Source organism: Eumetopias jubatus, unplaced genomic scaffold (assembly GCF_037043125.1).
Source record: "Eumetopias jubatus isolate StellerSeaLion01/CBP00866 unplaced genomic scaffold, mEumJub1_p1.0 scaffold_8, whole genome shotgun sequence".
Classification (NCBI taxonomy): Eukaryota; Metazoa; Chordata; class Mammalia; order Carnivora; family Otariidae; genus Eumetopias; species Eumetopias jubatus.
This window is the reverse complement of record NW_028274814.1, coordinates 105,262,307-105,280,298: the sequence shown is the minus strand read 5'-3', so window position 1 is coordinate 105,280,298 and position 17,992 is coordinate 105,262,307. Positions and strand designations below refer to the sequence as shown.

Here is a 17,992-nt window from a genome sequence, read left to right as displayed (position 1 = left end):
GTATCAGTTATCATTATACAGCACAAAAATATGGTTGAGATTTTTAAAAATTTCTAATTAGATTCTAGATTAAGAAGATATTAGTGTTTTTTGTCTGTTTACTAATTGGAAAATAATGTTATAATTCAACATTAAAATTGTTAGGTAAGTTTTTAAAATATAGTTTATATATTTAACCTATATTATGTATTAATAATTAATTTATTAAACTATATTACTTAACCTATATATTATGTTCTCAGTTAAATCTTTTTTTTAAAAAAAGGAAAATGTGATTCATTAAACTGTACTATCAATGAATTAATAAAATTAGTTTATAAAAATATAATTATATATTAAAATACATGTTAACTTCACAAATACTCTAACATTGCCATGCAAAAAAAAATGTATGTTAACTCATAATCAGAAATTCACCATGAATTGCATCTCAAGTTGAAGCTATAAATTTTGTTGATTATTTTCTAAGGAGAATTAAGCCGCTGTAAACATTCATTTTAATTCAGGCAAATCTCTTTCTCTGAATTTCTTAAATTTTTTACATAATAAAAAATACCTTTTTAAATATATGTAATATAGAGCATATCTAAAGATCTGAACATATAATAACTAAATCAATTTTAGAAGTTCTAAGAAAGCAAGAATTAAAAAACTACTTTGAGTTTCATGTATGAAACATTTGCAAATCACAATTATCTTCAAACTAAATGTGCAGAGTCTTTGGTTCTATAGAACGTATTGGCTTAACCTTTGGTGTCTGGAAGCAAGTTAGGAATTCCAGAGTAATCAAGTACTTGCCAATCCCTCAGTAACAATATAGACTTCTAATTAATATAAAATGTATGTGCAATGGACACATTTTTCAGGTTCTAAGAATCCTTTATGAAGTTATTCATACCAAATGAAGCTTATGTATTATTTTTTTTAAAGTAGAAAATTTTTTACCTATGTCATACTTAATCAGTGAGTCTGTTTTTCAGATGAATTCATAATATACTTTTGAACTTTGCCTCCACTTACTTAAGATCAAGCAGGTCTATCTCCAACCCCATTGGAAATTCTTTCATTGGAACACTAAAATGACTTGCTTATAAGGAAATCCCTTGATATAGTGATGCTATAAGGTGACAATGTATTCATAGTATTTATGAGCACTGAGGGCTATAAAGACTTTAATAATTTGCCAAATGTGACTGTCTCTGATAATGGTATTGATGGCTTCAGCACAGTTTAACATGTATGGGATGTACATTACTGCACATATTTTGGTTTTTCTTCTAGGTAAGGGAGCGACTGAGGGTTTCTTTAGAAAGAGTCTCTGCACTGGAAGAAGAACTAGCTGCTGCTAATCAGGAGGTAACATACCAAACTTTCTCCTCTTTTGAGGTGCAATATCACTAACATTATAGCCCTTGTGTTTCACGTCACTTTTATTAAAACTGTCACAAAAAATAAATTACATTCTGTATATGCCACTGAACAAGGTCTGTTGAAACTAGTTGCCAGAGTCATATTTTCTGATTTCTGGTGATTCAGATCTGTCACTAAGAGATGAAAAGAAAATTACCAAGAACTAGCAACAAAGGGGCTTAGAAAGACTGCAGTCAGAATACCAGTCCTTTTAAAAAGTAAAACACAGCTCCAAAATTGGAAAACATGTCAAATATCTGTTAAACTTAGAAAATGTCACAAATGAAGTTAAACTCCTTGGAGATATAAATATACTTCCCTTAAGGTTCTTATTGTTCTTATCTTCTAAGAGCATCATGCCCGTGTTTAGTGGCATCATTGAATCCACTTTTCTTGCTCTCATTCATGACTAAAGTATTATAACCATCTCTGACATTTAAAGAGTTGTTTTTTTCTTTAGAAAAATTTGCTAACTTTGGTTATTAGTACACAAATGAACTTGGATCATTAGACTAGATAGATAGATAGATAGATAAAAAGTACATTAAAATATATAAAATATATGAAAAATAACCTGGGTAGGCCACCAAAATAGCCACATCTCATTTTCTCTCTCTAACATTTACTTATAAGGCTACCTTTTTCTCCAGAAATTTATTCCAGTGATGTAAATATTAGTATTCCTAGTAGTAGACATACTAAAATAATCCTACAATATCTTCTTAGTTTTAAGTAGTTAAAGATGTGGGAGGCTAATGTCCTTAATTATAAATATTATCAAGCCATTCTCCTTAAAATAATATTTGCATTTACATTGCACACACAAATACACATTTTTAAACCATGATAAAAAATCTCGACTAGTATAAATTACCTTGTTCTTTAAGCTAGATCAATTAAACAAGTCTAAAGTTTACCTTTGTTTATTCTAGGTTAACAATTTAAATGTTAGAAAAAAATGGACTTTTAAATGCAGGGAGAATGAGTTCCATGTGAACTAAATGCTAGCAGTGTCAAAAACAGAAACGATGGTACAACAGTTTAAATATATATAGACAAAGCTGTTTGGTGACCAGATCAGCTTAGCAAACTGGATGGCTTTAAATAAATAAATAAATAAATAAATAAATAAATAAATAAAGCAAAGGGAACAAAGGGAAATAAGAGATTGGTACATCTTAGTCATCATAGAAGAAAAGAACCTCTGAAATAATAGATAATGACAAGAAGAACTCCGCCTTTTTATGAGAAAGAATAGGTTTTACCAATGACGTAAGTATATGCATTCCTGGAATGTCCAGAAAGAAGATATCAATTGTTTGTTTATTTTGTGTTTTACCATTGTTAATTTTGATTTTCATGTATGTTTAAAAGTACATTTATTTTGGGTACATCCCTCAAAATATTTTATTGATAAGAGTAAAAAACAAAAGCTTTGGCAACTACTACTGGAAAAACCTTGCTTACTGTGTGGTGATAAATCTTCTGTTTGCCAGAGACAAAGGTGTGGTGAGACTTCTTGGCAAAGTTATGTACCCTGAAGTAAAAATATTCCTCAAGTTCAAGTAAGGCTCTCTAAATTTGCTCCAGAGATGGCAACAGAATAGCTCAATTAGATATAAAATGGAAGAAGGATCCTTGAGAGAACCAAAGTGGAGGAGAGACCTTTGACAGTTATTTAAATATTTTAGTCTCAAATTTTATTGTAGGCAGCATGGTCCATTTGATTGCGTGTGTATATTTTAAATCATTAACATTATTCTACAATTACTGCAGCCCTTCTGAATGCTTTTTGTTTTGTTTTACATCATTTGCATAAGAGGAAAGTAATTGTGTACTCATTGTTAACTCCAATATGGTTTTTTTTCCCTTGATTTTTATTAACTTCCAGGTGGCTTCACCAGAATCCCTATTTAGGAAGTCACATATCCAAGGATCGGGAAGGGGGTACGGAAGTTCCCTTAGTTTTCTAACAATAAATTGTTTATAAATAAATAATGATTTTAAGAGAGAGTCCATGGGGAAAAGCCAACTTTTACTTCATAATGAAACTTGTATTTCATTATGAAAATAAAAAAGAGAGAGAGAGAGAGAAATCAGAAGACACCTGCAGTTTGACTTCTTAGAGTAACAGTTAGTACAAGAAACTTCTATAAACCAGGCATCATGTATTGATGATAAGATACATTTAGAAATCTGACCAAAAAAGTTTAGAAAAAGTTACAATATTATCAGCTTCAGAGAGGGGAACTAGATGACATTTGATTATTAGAGGAAGTAATTGAAGAAAGTATTTTAGAAAATAAAGGGCAATTTTTTAATAGAAAAAAACTATTTAAGAACACAGTCTTAAGAACCAAACAAAAATATATAACACAGACAAAAACAATCAGGTACTAGAACAAAATTCTGCAGATGGCTAAATGAGGAAGGGTTTGGGGAAAATTTCATTTGATGCTTCAGATTTTAGATTAAAATTAAAATGTGCTTACAAGTGTCCCTTACAATTCAAATCTGTGCATTTCCTGAGTTCATATAGCAAGCTTGACAAGTGAGGATGCCGTAGTATCCGAATCTGTTTGAGTCCCAAGTTTCTGGTAGTGGTAATAACTGTTCAGATAGCAAGGAATTTATCCAAATATATTCCTGAATTATTTCAGTTCCAAAATTCAGAAAGGAGAAATCAGAGAGCAGGGGTTTAGACTGCAAGGGATACATTGATATATTCATACATATATATGCATATGTAGAGTCTTAGAAGATGATAAAATAGAGTTTATTCTATCATCATTATTTTAATAGAGTTTATTCTGTCATCTATATATCATTATTCTCTTTCTGTGTCTATGTATCTGTCCCTATCTCTGTCTCTCTCTGTCTCTCTCACCTTGTCCCATTCTCATACATGTTTTGGAATTAACACCGTTTAATACCTTTCCTTTATAGAAACTCCCCCATGGAGGCCTCATCTATTTCTCTTACATCCAAGGCTACAACCATGACTTCTGTAAGGGGAAAAAAGAAAAAATCTGTAGCTCAAAGTTCATGCTTTTTTCTGAGCCTCACAAAAGTTTTTAAACATTGGTTTGGCATTTCCACACAGCTTTGCTAATGGTTGTAGAGATCGTTCTCTGCCACAGGTATCCAGCAGGGGACAAAGCAGAGAGATTGAAATCTTCCTCAGGGTTTGCAAATTAAGATATGCACCTGTATGTCTGTCATCACCTACAAGGAGCAAATTTTCTAATTTACACAAAGGCACCATATGTGCTGGTGGGCCTGGAACTCCACCTAGTCTTTCCAAGTGTCCCCTTAGATTCCCTATGGCCCATTAATGCAGTGAAATAAGTAGCCTTATTCAAAAGAATATGAGGTGACTATATGTTCTAATTTGGAAAGAGCTCCGAAACATTCTTTTACAAAAAGAAAGAAGTTGCATAGAATGATCCCGATGTTGTACAAATACAAGTAATAATAATACATTATTGTAGGACTAGAAAAAATTTTGAGTATAAATACCAAACTGTCATTATTGGTTGTCTCTGCTGCTTGTAATAATATGTACTATACATTTCTGTCATATTTGTGTTTTTAATAACTCTTCATTATATCATAAACAAAATGATAAAGATGTTTTAGAGTTAGATAACATTTTCCATGACTAGATGATTCTATTGATCACTTAGCAATAACAATAAGTAATATTTACTGAGTGCTTTAAATTCCGAGGCACTGTGCTAAATATGTATGCATCAGCAGAATAATCCTGGAAGATTGGTACTACTATTATTTTATAGATGAGCCCAGAGAGGTCATTTCTCCTAAGGTGCCATTCTCTCCGACTACAAAATGTTCTTATCTCTGAGTTTGTCTTAACTCTCGGTACTCAGGGAGTTCCAGTCTCTACATTTAAATGTATCTGTAGTCAGCCCCCCCATCTATTTACTCTCTTCTCTTTGCATATACATTAAAACCACTGTAGTTCAGGTGTTCATTAATTCTCACTTGGAATATTACAATAGGTTTTCATTTATTCTTGTTTCCTCTCCCTTTCTGCTATGTAATTCTCCAAGGTTAAACCTGCTAAGTAAAGTTCTAATCATAGTGATCATTCCTCATAACATATTCCAATATGTAATATACACTTATATGCAATAAATACCATATTAGTATATTAATAACATAATGCCATAATATACTGTACTAACACATGTTAATAATATAATCATGTATCAAGAACCTCTTCAGTGGTCCTAACCTACAAATCTAGCTCTAACTCCTACTACCCCTACTGCCCTGAATCATTCTAAGCCTTGTTAACATCATTATATTCATTGTTTTTGAAATCAGCCAGCATGTTTCCTGTATCTTACTTATGCTAATGTCTCTCTTGGAATGCTTCCACAACCCTAATTCACCCACTGAAATCATATTTCCCCATTTAAACTCGAGTTCAGACATTACCTTTTTAATGAAATATTTTATGATTTCTTGCCAACAGTCATCATTCCTTAGTTTAAATTGCTAAAGCTCATTGCTTCAGCATCTATTATGACTTTTCAACAACTACCGGAGTTAATTATATATCTGTCTAAACCTAGGTTGTTAGTTCCCTGAGAAAATGGACTACATCTTGTTCATTTGTATTTATTGTATTCACTACAGGGATTTGAACCTCATGATTAACATATATTTGTCAAATTTTACTGCAGAGTTTGTTCTAACCAGTGTTTTCACATGCTTTCTTCGCTATTTCCTTAGTAGTAAAGTTTGAATAACCTTAGGCATGCTCAATAAACAACAATGCATTGATTATATGGATTAAATGGACAAGATGTTTGTTCTTTCCAAATATAATTATTGAGTAACCACCAAGTGCAGACAGTTCTGAGTCTCTGACAGGAGGAAGAGGAAAAAACAACATTATGCAAATTTTCATGTAATTTGCCCTCAGGTGATGAAAATGAATATATAAATGTAAGTAAGATAAAACTTAGTGCAAAACTAAGTAAATGAAAAATAGAGGCCCAAAATGCAGAGAGGAGAAGGGTATTTATTGTCAACTAAAGGATCAGAGAAGGATCACACTTGAAGGAAGGCTATGATTTGGTTTTAAAACTGGGGGAAAACATTTCAGGCTGAGCAGACAGTATGGTAAAAAACAAAAATAAAACCCTGAAATTGGCTGTTTCAAGAGTTAAAGATGGTGCTGTGTCTGTAAGGATTTGGGTGTGAAAAGATGTGGAGGTGGGAGGTGGGGAGGACTCAGATTTCAGAGGGCCCTGAATGCCACGATCAAAGTGTGGAATTCATACTTTATGAAATGAAGAAGCATCGAAGGTTCTGTTTTGGTTTATTTTTGTTCTGTTTTGTTTTAGTAAAGTGAAAACTACTGAAAGTATGTGCTTTTTTTTTTTTTTTCCTTTTGTAAAGAGGTTAGAGTGGAGTAGAGCTGGAAAGTTGACATAATTGACATGACTGGCTGATGTAATTGGCTGATGTGTGATTTTGATCATGACACCTCAGTTGAACAAACATTTATTGGCCATCTTCTGTTTGCCAGGCATTGAGTTAAATACTAGTAATAAATATATTAATAAAACGCAGATATTTAATGAATCAAAATTCTCTCAAATACAGGAAATAGATATGTTAAAAGTAATTATAGTGGGAAGTTGTTATTTCATGGGTATGGAGTTTCAGTTTGGGAATATGAAAAAAGTTCTCAAGATGGATACTGGTGATGGTTGCACAGTAATGTAAACGTGCTAAACCCTACACTTAAAATTGGTTAAAATGGTAAATTTTACGTTACATACAGTTTACCACAATAAGAAATTAATTATAATACATATGACTAATATGCAAATTAAAAGTAAGTAGTACAAGGTTTTTTAATATTATAAAAGAGAGTAATTAATTATATGGGCATAAAGGAGGAAAAGCAGATGGTGTTACAAGCATTCTGCTAGAGAAATTTTGTCATTTGCAACAGCATGTATGAATTTTGAGGCATTACACTAAGTGAAATAAGTCAGACAAAGAAATACTGTATGACTATACTTATATGTAGAATCTAAATATGTTGAACTCATAGAAATAGAGTAGATTGGTGGTTGCCCAGGCTGGAGGTAGGGGAGAAATGGGGAGAGGCTTGTCAAATGATGGAAACTTTCAGTTATAAGGAGTAAGATTAGGGGATCTGATGTAGAGCATGGTAACAATAGTTAATGATAGTGTATTGTATACTTTAAAATTTGTTAAGACAGATATTAAATGTTTTCACTACCAACAACTAAAAAATGGTAATTTGTGGGCTGATGGATGTATTAACTAACTTTATTGTGGTAAACATTCAAAAGTATATACATATATCAAATCACTGCATTGGGTACCTTAAACTTACACAATATTATTTGTCAGTTGTATCTCAATAAATTTCAGAATCTTTCTAGAGAAAAAAAATTACCTAGAATTTGAAGGGTGATTTTAAAGAGCTTACCAGATGGACTTGGAGGAGAAGAAGGGAAACAGGCAGGAGGAGGGATGAGGACTAGGCTGCAGAGGTAGGCAGAGCAGAGTTGGGGAAGCCTGGGCTGCCTCCTGTGGGCAACAGTGAGTCAAAAAAGAGTTTTTAAGGAGAGAGAAATGATCACATTTTCAATTTTGCAGACCAGTGGTACCTCCAGAAGTTAAAGGTAAAAAATGTATATGATAACCAAAGTACTGTGTTTATAGTTCAGATTTTTAAAAATCACTATGAATTTTTGAAAGAAATAAGGGACTAGAGTCAGAAAATACTGAACTGTGTAGAACAGAGGTATTACTATGTCTGGCATTTCTTCTGTTCTTTTATTTTTTAAAGATTTTATTTTTATTTATTTATTTGACAGAGAGAGAGGGGGGAACACAAGCAGGGGGAGTGGGAGAGGGAGAAGCAGGCTTCCCGCCGAGCAGGGAGCCCGATGCGGGGCTCGATCCCAGGACCCTGAGATCATGACCTGAGCCGAAGGCAGTCACTCAACCAACTGAGCCACCCAGGCGCCCCTCTTCTGTTCTTTTAATAATGGGAAATAACATAAATGAAAGAATCAAAACAGCATTATAAATACATGTGTGTGTGTATATATATATATATATATATATATATATATAAATTTGCTGTCATTTTATACCTCTTTGAATAGCCCCACAGAGGTAGATTGTATTGTTAATGTTGAATACTTTTTCCAGGCCATTGTCCTAAAAAAATGAGTTCAGGTTACTTAGACATGGAAAATACAATGAAGTCTTTATTTCTTGCAGAATATTTTTGTTACTGCTTAAAATTGGAAAACCACACACACACACACACACACACAAATGTACAATAAAGGGAAGTGCAAGGAAGAATAAATAGATTACTTCCTAACAATGTGTTCTCCTTTAGCAGAAGCCCATGTCCTTTTAAAATTATTTAATTAAGTGAGACAAAATGGATTATTTAGAAGTTACAAGTAAAAACTCAATTGACAGACTAATTTTCACTGAATAAACAGGGGTACTTATTTTAAAAGCTTTTCTACATGATTGCATTATACATAAAAAGAACTGGTACATGGAATTGTAGGCTGATCTATATATATTTTTTATGTTGCTTTCATTCTGTGTTTGTTTATTCCAAGCAGTGAATTTACCAACTTTCAATTAGAATTTTCTTAAGGAAATTAGCATTTCATTTTACTTCATCTATAACCAGGCTTATCCTTGAAGTCTCGTTTCCTAAGGAAAAATTAAAGAACTCACATGGGCAAATCAAATATCATTTGCATTTAGAAGAATATTGGATCAGAATGGTGAGAGGAGCTAGAGGTAGACAGCTCATATTTGGGGGACTTACAGGACTGTGAACTTTGGCCATTACATTAAATACATTACACCATTAAATCATCATAATGATTTCTTGAGTTGGAATTAGAACCAGTGCTTTGTGGAATCCATGGAAATTAATGGAAACATGAAAAATGTGAACAGATACAGGCAAAGGTGGAACCTACCCTAAAAAGCAAATAAAAGTCTGGGGAGGAGGAATGAGAGATGTAAAATTCAACTGGGTCAAGAGTTAATGAAGCAAAAAAAAGAGATAGAGATAGATAAAGAGAGAGAGAAAGAGTTTTAAGTGTGGAGATTAGAGGTGGACAACAGTGTCAGTGTTTCATGAAAACATAAAAGATTATGTCTAATATGAGATGATTAGGTTTACAATTAGGTCACTGGAAATGTTTACAAAGAGTTTCAATAAAATATAAGAGAAGGAGAATAGCTATGATGAAAAGAATGAGTCAATTAGAAGTTTAGAAATGGAAATGATGAGTAATAATCTTTGAGAAGTTTGGCAAAGAAGGAGAAAGGTGGTTAAAAGTTGAAAAAGTAGGCCATATTGAGAGTAAGCTATTGAAAATGCTTTCAGCCAAGGAAGAAATGAAGGAGAAGCAATTTTTGATGGGCAACCACAGTAGAGGATCAAGATCAATTGCAGGTAGTAGAACTCTTTTCTCTGAAAAATGGAGAAAGGAGAATGGAATGTGTAGTGAAGCGATCAATCAAAAGTTTGATTTGGAGGGAAATATTCCTCCCACGGAAGTATGGGTTCTTGGCTAAGGGAGGTGGGAGCAGAGGTACTTTTTATGAGCTTAAGGAAACTGAAAATAAGGCAATTAGAATATGGCAAGGAGCCAATAAGACAAAGCAAGGAAATTTTATTGTGAGACGATGGACTCACAGGAGGTTCTCATTGAGATCCCCCAGCAAACTAAAAATGGCCAGTTTCCATTTACCAACTGAAACAACATGGATTCTGCCATGTTTCCTTATCAAAATCTATGAAGTTCTGTTATTCATCATAATTTGAAAGGAAGAAATATGAATATGAAATTAAAGTTGTTTCAGATGACTTTGGCCACTTTGAATCAATCCAGAGGTGAAATGCTTTTCTACAACTTGACAAGGGTAAAAATCAGGAAGTTTCTGAAATCCATGAGCAACTCAACTATAGGTAAATAGTTTGAGAGAAATTTAGTAGCTGAAAATGATCCAGAAAAATGTGAAAAGTGGGAAAGCTGTTAAGCGGGACTTAGTAAAGATACTTGCTTTTGGGGAATGGATAGCAATACTCATCTGAAGTTACAAGATCATTTATTTGCAGATTTAATGAAACGACCAAGTCATTTTCCTCTTCAAATTAAAGCTGCCATTTCTGTGAATGGAAAGTTCCAGATGTAGAAAAAAGAGACTGCTACAAAAGTTCTTGAGTTAAATTATCTCAGATCCGAAAATTGATCATTATTTATCTTGATAGACTCTACCAGTTACTCATTTTTTGATCCTTTTAATTCTCTTTCCCAGTTCCATCAGATGAAAGTCTATCCCTGCCTTTATAAAAATGATTAATCTTAAAACAGCTTTCTAATTTACTGTATGTTTATGTACACCACAGCCTAATTCAGCTAATTAGCTTATTTTCATCATTAGTAAATGTATGAAACTATTTTCATAAATTTCATGACCGACTTTGAATTAATGTTCTAACAGAAATTCAAATACAAGTTTTTCTGTGTTTTATTAGCATTTGAAGCAAGTTGCCATGGCTAAACTTACGTGAAAATATTATTTAATGACAACAGTGTTTGCATAAGATAGTGACATCTTGTAGCTCCCAACTTATATCCCAACGTAAAACTCTCTGATGTGACATTTTTAGCTTGCCTGCAAACTTTATGACCTTCTGATAGACCCATTTATTGGAAACTTATACTTCCTGCTGGAATTGTATCATTTTGGGTTAGAAAATGTGGAGTTCTTAATTGATTTTGTTTCATGGAAAAGTTTAATAATAGTTGAACAATGTCCTTTTTTTGTTTTATATTTGGTAAAGCTCAAAGCTTTGACATTGTCAAACTGGTAGTTATTCACAAAGGCCTACAATTGCTTATTATACCTCTCGATTATCCTTTATGATGACACTGTATTGTAAAGATAAGTGTAGTACTGTAAATTGCCCACATTATTATCATCAATGGAAAATGTCTTCTTTGCTGTTGATAATTGTACTGTTCCAACACAAAGAATCTTTCCAAATAAAAGGAAATCAGATGTCTTATGACAACATATGTTAAAAGGCAACAATGAAAAAAGCTAAAGAAATTGCCATTTGCTACTCCCACTGTTTTTACTATTTCCAAGACCTGTGTAAAGCAATTGTTTAAAATATAGGTTAAAGTTGTCTCCTGTTGTGCATGAGACATTTGAAGTCTGTTTGCCACTCTTTTTGACTCTTTTTCCTGTTTTGGTTAGAATTGGTTCCCTGATGAAAGCATAGGATTTGTTTTTCTTGTGATAGCAGGCTTGGCTGTATTATTTACATATGGAGATTACGAACTGTTTTTTTTTTTCCCCTCTTACTATTAATAGCAAGATCACGCTTGATATTAATACTTTGATCATAAGTATCATAAATTGACTCATTTTATTTTACTCATAGGTTTACTAAAGCATTCTTATTAATTTCAAAGCTAACAATTTGAGAAAGATAACTTTTAAAAAATTAAAATGGAATACTGAAATTTAGTGAGAGATAAGGGAAAAAGGTGAAAAAATGTTTAACTTGATGTTAAAGATCCCCGTTGAGTCTTAGACTAATCACTTTCTAATTTTGTAGCCCCTGGAAATTTATTTACTCTCTCTGCACCTCAGTTTTCTTAACTGTGAAATGAAATACTAATAAATTTTGGATCAGCCTAAGGCATGATATTTGGATGAGATTTTATACAAGGAAGTACTTGGTAAATTTGAAATGCTAAACTCGTATTGCTGTTACAAGGCTCAAAAGGCCAATATCAACTAGTTATTGGTTGAGTAGCAGAAAAATCTTTTCTGTTGACAACTTGAACTTGATGACAAATGAAATAATAGTAGTTTATTTTATACCCAAGACTAAATCTCCTTTCTTGGGTAAATAAACATTTATTCATGGGATGATTCTGTAGCACAACATGCATTTTATAAATTGCTTTGCAATTTGCTTATTTATGCAGTTGGTAAAAATAATAGCAGTCTAGAGTTTTTGAGAGATTATTGTGTGCCTGGCACTATGCTAAGCACCATATATCCCCCCAGAAACACACACACATTTTTCAGTTAATCATCATAATTAACTTACAAAAAAAAGCAGCAGGAATCCAGAGCCAGTCTATCTGACTCAAAATTTGAGTGTTCAATAGTGGCCACTAAGCTGCCTGGCCTTTCTCTTAATAACAAAATTTCTTTATATATGAAAACTGTGTTTCTAAAGAAATAGTTTGCCTTCTACCAGTTACTTAAATTCATCATGACATCTTCGGATTTGTTATATTCCTATGGGTGATTTCAAGATTCATAGCTTCCTTATATTGACAGCTATATTAAATCAACTAGTTAAAACAACCGGCTTTTAAACTGTCAAATGTTGGATTGAAATTGAACATTTAACTCTATAGAAAAGAATAAAACATCGGTATTTGCAGTCATTTGGCTAAATAAGATTGTTGGATTTTAAACTTTGCATCTAAGTGTTTTTTCTTGGTTTTTCTTGACTCTGACTAGTGTTCCAAAGTAAATAAAATGACAGCATTCTATTGGTCCCTATGTCTTCAGTATAGAAAATATGAGACCTCAGATTATACTAAAGAAATTCAGCACTCCTTTATTCCCATTTCATTTTTATAAGGGAAGAACAAAGGATCTTAAGTGTTGAGAAATTTGGAAGTTTCAAATAGGTGAACTTTTGAGACACTAAAAAGAAACAGATGGACAAAATGGATGCATGGATTGCTTTCATTTCTTGATTCTTTCTCTTTTTTGTAATTAGTAATTTGACTGCTCATGATTTTACTTTTTAAAAACTTGGTAGTAGAAAACATCACAAATTTGATAAGCTAGTATTTACCATATGTTGTTTGTCTCAGTCTGTTTGGGCTGCTATAACATAGACTGGGCGGCTTAAACAACAAATACTCATTTCTCACAGTTCTGGATGCCAAGTAGTCCAAAGTCAAGGTGCTAGCAAATTTGGTGCCTGGTGAAAGCTTACTCCTGATTCAAAGATGGTGTCTTTTCACTCTGTACTCACATGGCTGAATGGGCAAGGGAGTTCTCTGGCTTCTCTTTTACAATGGCACTGACCTCAATCATAAGGGCTGTGCCCTCATGAACTCATCACCCTTAAAGGCCTTACCTCCTAATACCATGACACTAGGAGTTAGGATTTCAGTGTATGAATTTTGAGGGGGTACAAACATTTAGAACAACACTTAGCCAAACTGCAAAGTTTGAAGGCACAGTGGCCCACAAGAGTAGCCTCACTTCAAATACCAACTACAAGTTCAAGGGGTTTGAAAACCTACTCCCAGATTCAATAATTTACTAGAAAGACTCACAGAACTCACTGAGGGTTGTTATACTCACAGTATGGCTTATTACAGGGAAAGGATACAGATCAAAATCGGCCAAGGAAAGACACACAGAGAAGAATCTTGGAGGGCTCCAAAGACTAAGCTTCCATTGTTCTCAGGATGTAGTACCTTCCTAGAATCAGTGCATAACCATATACACAGAGCACTGCCAACCAAAGAAGCTCACCAAAGCTTTGATGCCCAGAGTTTTTATTAGGATTTCCTTACATAAACACGATTGATTGATTGTCCATATGGCTCATATCAGCCTCCAAGTCAAGATGCAAAACCTCTGAAGTAATATGATTGGTCTTTTTGGCATGAACAGCCCCCAGCTATTATATCTCCCATCCTAGGAACCAAAGTGGCCATGCCTTATTGTAAACAAAGACATTCCTATAAGGCATGGCACAGATGACCTCCGAAAAGCTGAGGGCAAGGCCAACATCTTTACTATATAGCAATAAATTATCCTAACTGAAGATTTTTACAAACAGTAAGTGCTGATAATATCTCCTTATTTAATAACATGTTGATAAAGCAAATATATTACTTTTCACCCAGAAAACACTGCCAGTGGGAGATAAGAAGGATAATAACTTATAAGTAGGATCAGAATATGTGTTGAGAAAGTTTTATAAAATCAGAAAAAGCATGAGAGGCAAAAAAGGGAAAATATAGCCTTTTAAGACAAAATTGCAAAATAGATTATAGTGTCATTAGAAATACTTTGGGAGCACCTCCTTTGTGAGGCATTAGGCTGGCTGAAACACTAGGATGGTGCTTTTCCACTCTCTTTTAGGCAGATTCAATCACTTACCTCTCCTCTCCTTAGGTTTATGGATCCCCACATCATGAGATAATTGCTATTGTTAATAGCAGTTCACTGTTAGTAAGAATTTATTGAGATCCTGTTATTGCCTCAACACCTTACAAGGCGGGAAGTATTGTCACCATTTTAAAGATGCGGAAAATACCTTCTGGAACTTGAAGTAACTCACCTGAAATATACAACTAGTAAATTATTGAGCCACTGCCCTTTTCTGGGGCCTGTGAATTTCTTTAAATCCTTATTTTTCAAAACTCTTCATAAGCTTTGATTATTCCCCACTGATTCTCAGAAATATAACTATTATCTATCCAAGTGATTGGATGGATTTGTACCCTCACTAATGCTTCTGTATGTTTTTGTATGCTGAATAAAACAGCTGGGGGAAGAAAATAAGTTAATATTTCATTTTACTTATTTATTTTTAAAGATTTTATTTATTTGAGAGAGAGTTGGAGAGAGAGCACAAGCAGGGGGAGCAGCAGAGAAAGAGGGAGAAGCAGACTCCCCACTGAGTAGGGAGCCCCACACGGGGCTGGATCCCAGGATCCTGGGATCATGACCTGAGCTGAAAGCAGCCTCTTAACTGACTTAGCCACCCAGGTGCCCCATTAATATTTTAATTTTAGAAGAAGAGCAGTCCACTGAAGCTCTGGTATCCTTTTTTTTTTAAAATCAATTCTTTCTGATATTTAGGATTCCGTCACCAAAAAGGATAAATAAATGGAGAGGAAATACACCACAGTGGAATAATTCTCAACCAACATCCCCTGTAAAGCATTTGAAAAATGCAAGTGTATCTAGAAATTCTTAGCCATTGTTAGCATGAGACCTGGCCTATCTTCACTTAAAAAATAAAAGAAAAACTGTTATAACTGATTCTGATGTTAACCTAAGTTGAGAACTAGAGTGAGTATATAGTAGAGAAAAATCATGGGCTTTGAAGCAGACCGACATAGGTTTGACTTCCTGTCCTGCCATTTATAAGCTAAGTGATTTGACATAAGTTGGTCAATATTTTATTTATTTATCTATCTATTTATTCTTTTATTTTGAGAGAGAGAGTATGTGCAAGTGGAGGGGCAGAGGGAGGGGAAGAGAGGATCTCAAAGGCTCCATGCTCAGCATGGAGCTCGATGTGGGGCTCAGTCGCACAACCCTGAGATCATGATTTGAGCTAAAATCAAGAGTCAGACGTTTAACCGACTGAGCCACACAGGGCCCCTAAGTCAGTTAACATTTTTAAAATGGTGAATGTCTATTAGTAAAATATGAATGGATCAATAGCTACCTATAAGCCTATTGTAATAATGAAATACCACAAAGTAAAAAATGTAGCACAATTAACAGCTACTCGATAAATGATAAATATCATGTTGATAATCAAAATGGTAATGATTCTTACTTATCTAATGAGAATAATTTGAGAGACACATAGAACTTGTCCCATGAAAGGATGATTAAAATGCTGTGCAAATGCTTAGAACCATTCTTCCTAAAGCTAGTTAGAACTCCAGGGATATGATTTGGAAAGTATGATTAAGTTCACCAGAAAATTTTCTTTCCAAATGAAATTATCATGCTGAAAATACTAACTCAGGTATCAAACAAAGGTTCAAAGGATGACACATACAGGCTCAATGTGGGAGTATTTATGGGTGTAGGACTAAGTCCTGATTTGCTGTAAGAAGACACTGATGAGATAAATGTTTAATCAACTTGCACTAAGGTCCTATTTCCTAGCTTTAGTCTTTCAGACAATAACCCAGTTCTAATATGCACTCTGATTTGCATGCATGACTGAACTAACATCCAACCCTGAGTCACATTGCCTTCTGGGTATTTGTGGTAGAATATTAAGGTCCATCTGTCCATCATGACCACTTCATAGCAAAGGCCCCAGTTCAACGTGGTGCGCTGCTATCTTTGCACACTTCTGACCATAATGGGAGAAACCCTAGTAGTTATTAAATTTACTTCTGAAGGCCATGCTCCCTTGATATTTAAAGAATCTCCTTCCATTTGTGTCAGAATTACTCTCATCACAAGGAGAGTGCATAATCTTAGACATACTTTCTATAACAACCAAAGTAATTTTATCTGTATGTAAACTCAATACGGTGCTTCTAAAATATACAGCTGGTTCTAAATTATAACATCCATTTGGGCAAGTTGCTTTTATCCTTTCTTACTGAGAGTTTATCACAACTTTTATTGGCTCAACTGACACATACACATATAATGACTTCTGTCTTTGGGTTGAAGTGCCTGCCACAATTGCCACCACTTCTAGCCAGCAGGATATGGAAGGGGATCAAAATGTATATAAAGATAAATTTCAGGGGCATGATAAGGAAGCAGTACACATGGTTTTTGCTTACATCCCATTGAACAAAACTTGGTTTCACAATCACTTTGAGCTGTAAAAGAGACCAACAAGTGCATGCTCTGGTCAGGTGGCCATATGCAGGAGTTCTATGGCTAAAGAATGGGAGAACGGATATTAATATGCAACAAGGAGCATCTAGAACATGTGGCATATAAAGAATGCTTGGGATTCATTAGTAAATTGAATAAAGTTATATAAAAATATGTACACAAATATCAGGAGCATTCCCATACTAGCAGTAAGTAAATAGAAAAAATAACAAGATCAAAATAACAAAACTTGAAGACCATGAAAAATGATTAACCAAAAATGTATGCAAGGATAATAATTTAAGATCTTACTGATATTTAGCAGAAACAACATTCACTCAACAAACATTTATTAAAACAACAATTACAACTAATAATTATAAAATACCCACAGAGGCCCTCTTCTAAGTGTTTTATGAATTTTAACTAGTTTTAATCTTCATATTAGTAATCTCTGAGGCTGGTATTACAAACATTATTTACAGAAAAGGAAACCGAAGCTCAGAGAAAGGAAATAACTTGTTGAAGTTTATACTGACAGAACATAGCAGAACCAGAATTCTGCTTCATATTTCATACTCTTAATCAGCACTTTGTCTTATCCCCTGGACAGGTACCAAGTACTGTTTTGGACCTTGAGGACATACCAGCAACCAAGTCAGAAGTTGCCCCTCCCTCAAAGAGCTTGTATTAGAAACACATAAATCTGAAAATCTTTTAGATAGTGATAAATTCTGTGAAAAAATTACACAGGGCTATGGATAGAGAGTATTGTAAATAAAGTCCACAATTATTTTTAAGATTTTTCTTTGTTCTCTCAGTTCTTACTTTTGTAATATCATTAATCAATGTCATCATGTCATCTAGA

At 33.7% G+C, this 17,992-nt stretch overlaps 1 protein-coding gene across 9 annotated transcripts in view; it reads left to right on the top strand.

Annotated features, from left to right (window-relative positions):
• PPFIA2 (PPFI scaffold protein A2) overlaps positions 1 to 17,992 on the top strand; it is a 462,519-nt gene that overhangs the window by 292,804 nt on the left and 151,723 nt on the right. For 8 of the 9 annotated variants that reach the window (XM_088025652.1, XM_028105432.1, XM_088025651.1 and 5 more), the window contains one exon: positions 1,282 to 1,356. The exons of the other annotated variant lie outside the window; for it this stretch is intronic. In XM_088025652.1, the coding sequence (XP_087881778.1) occupies positions 1,282 to 1,356 (75 nt within the window). The remainder of the gene's footprint in view (positions 1 to 1,281; positions 1,357 to 17,992) is intronic. 9 annotated transcript variants of the gene reach the window in all.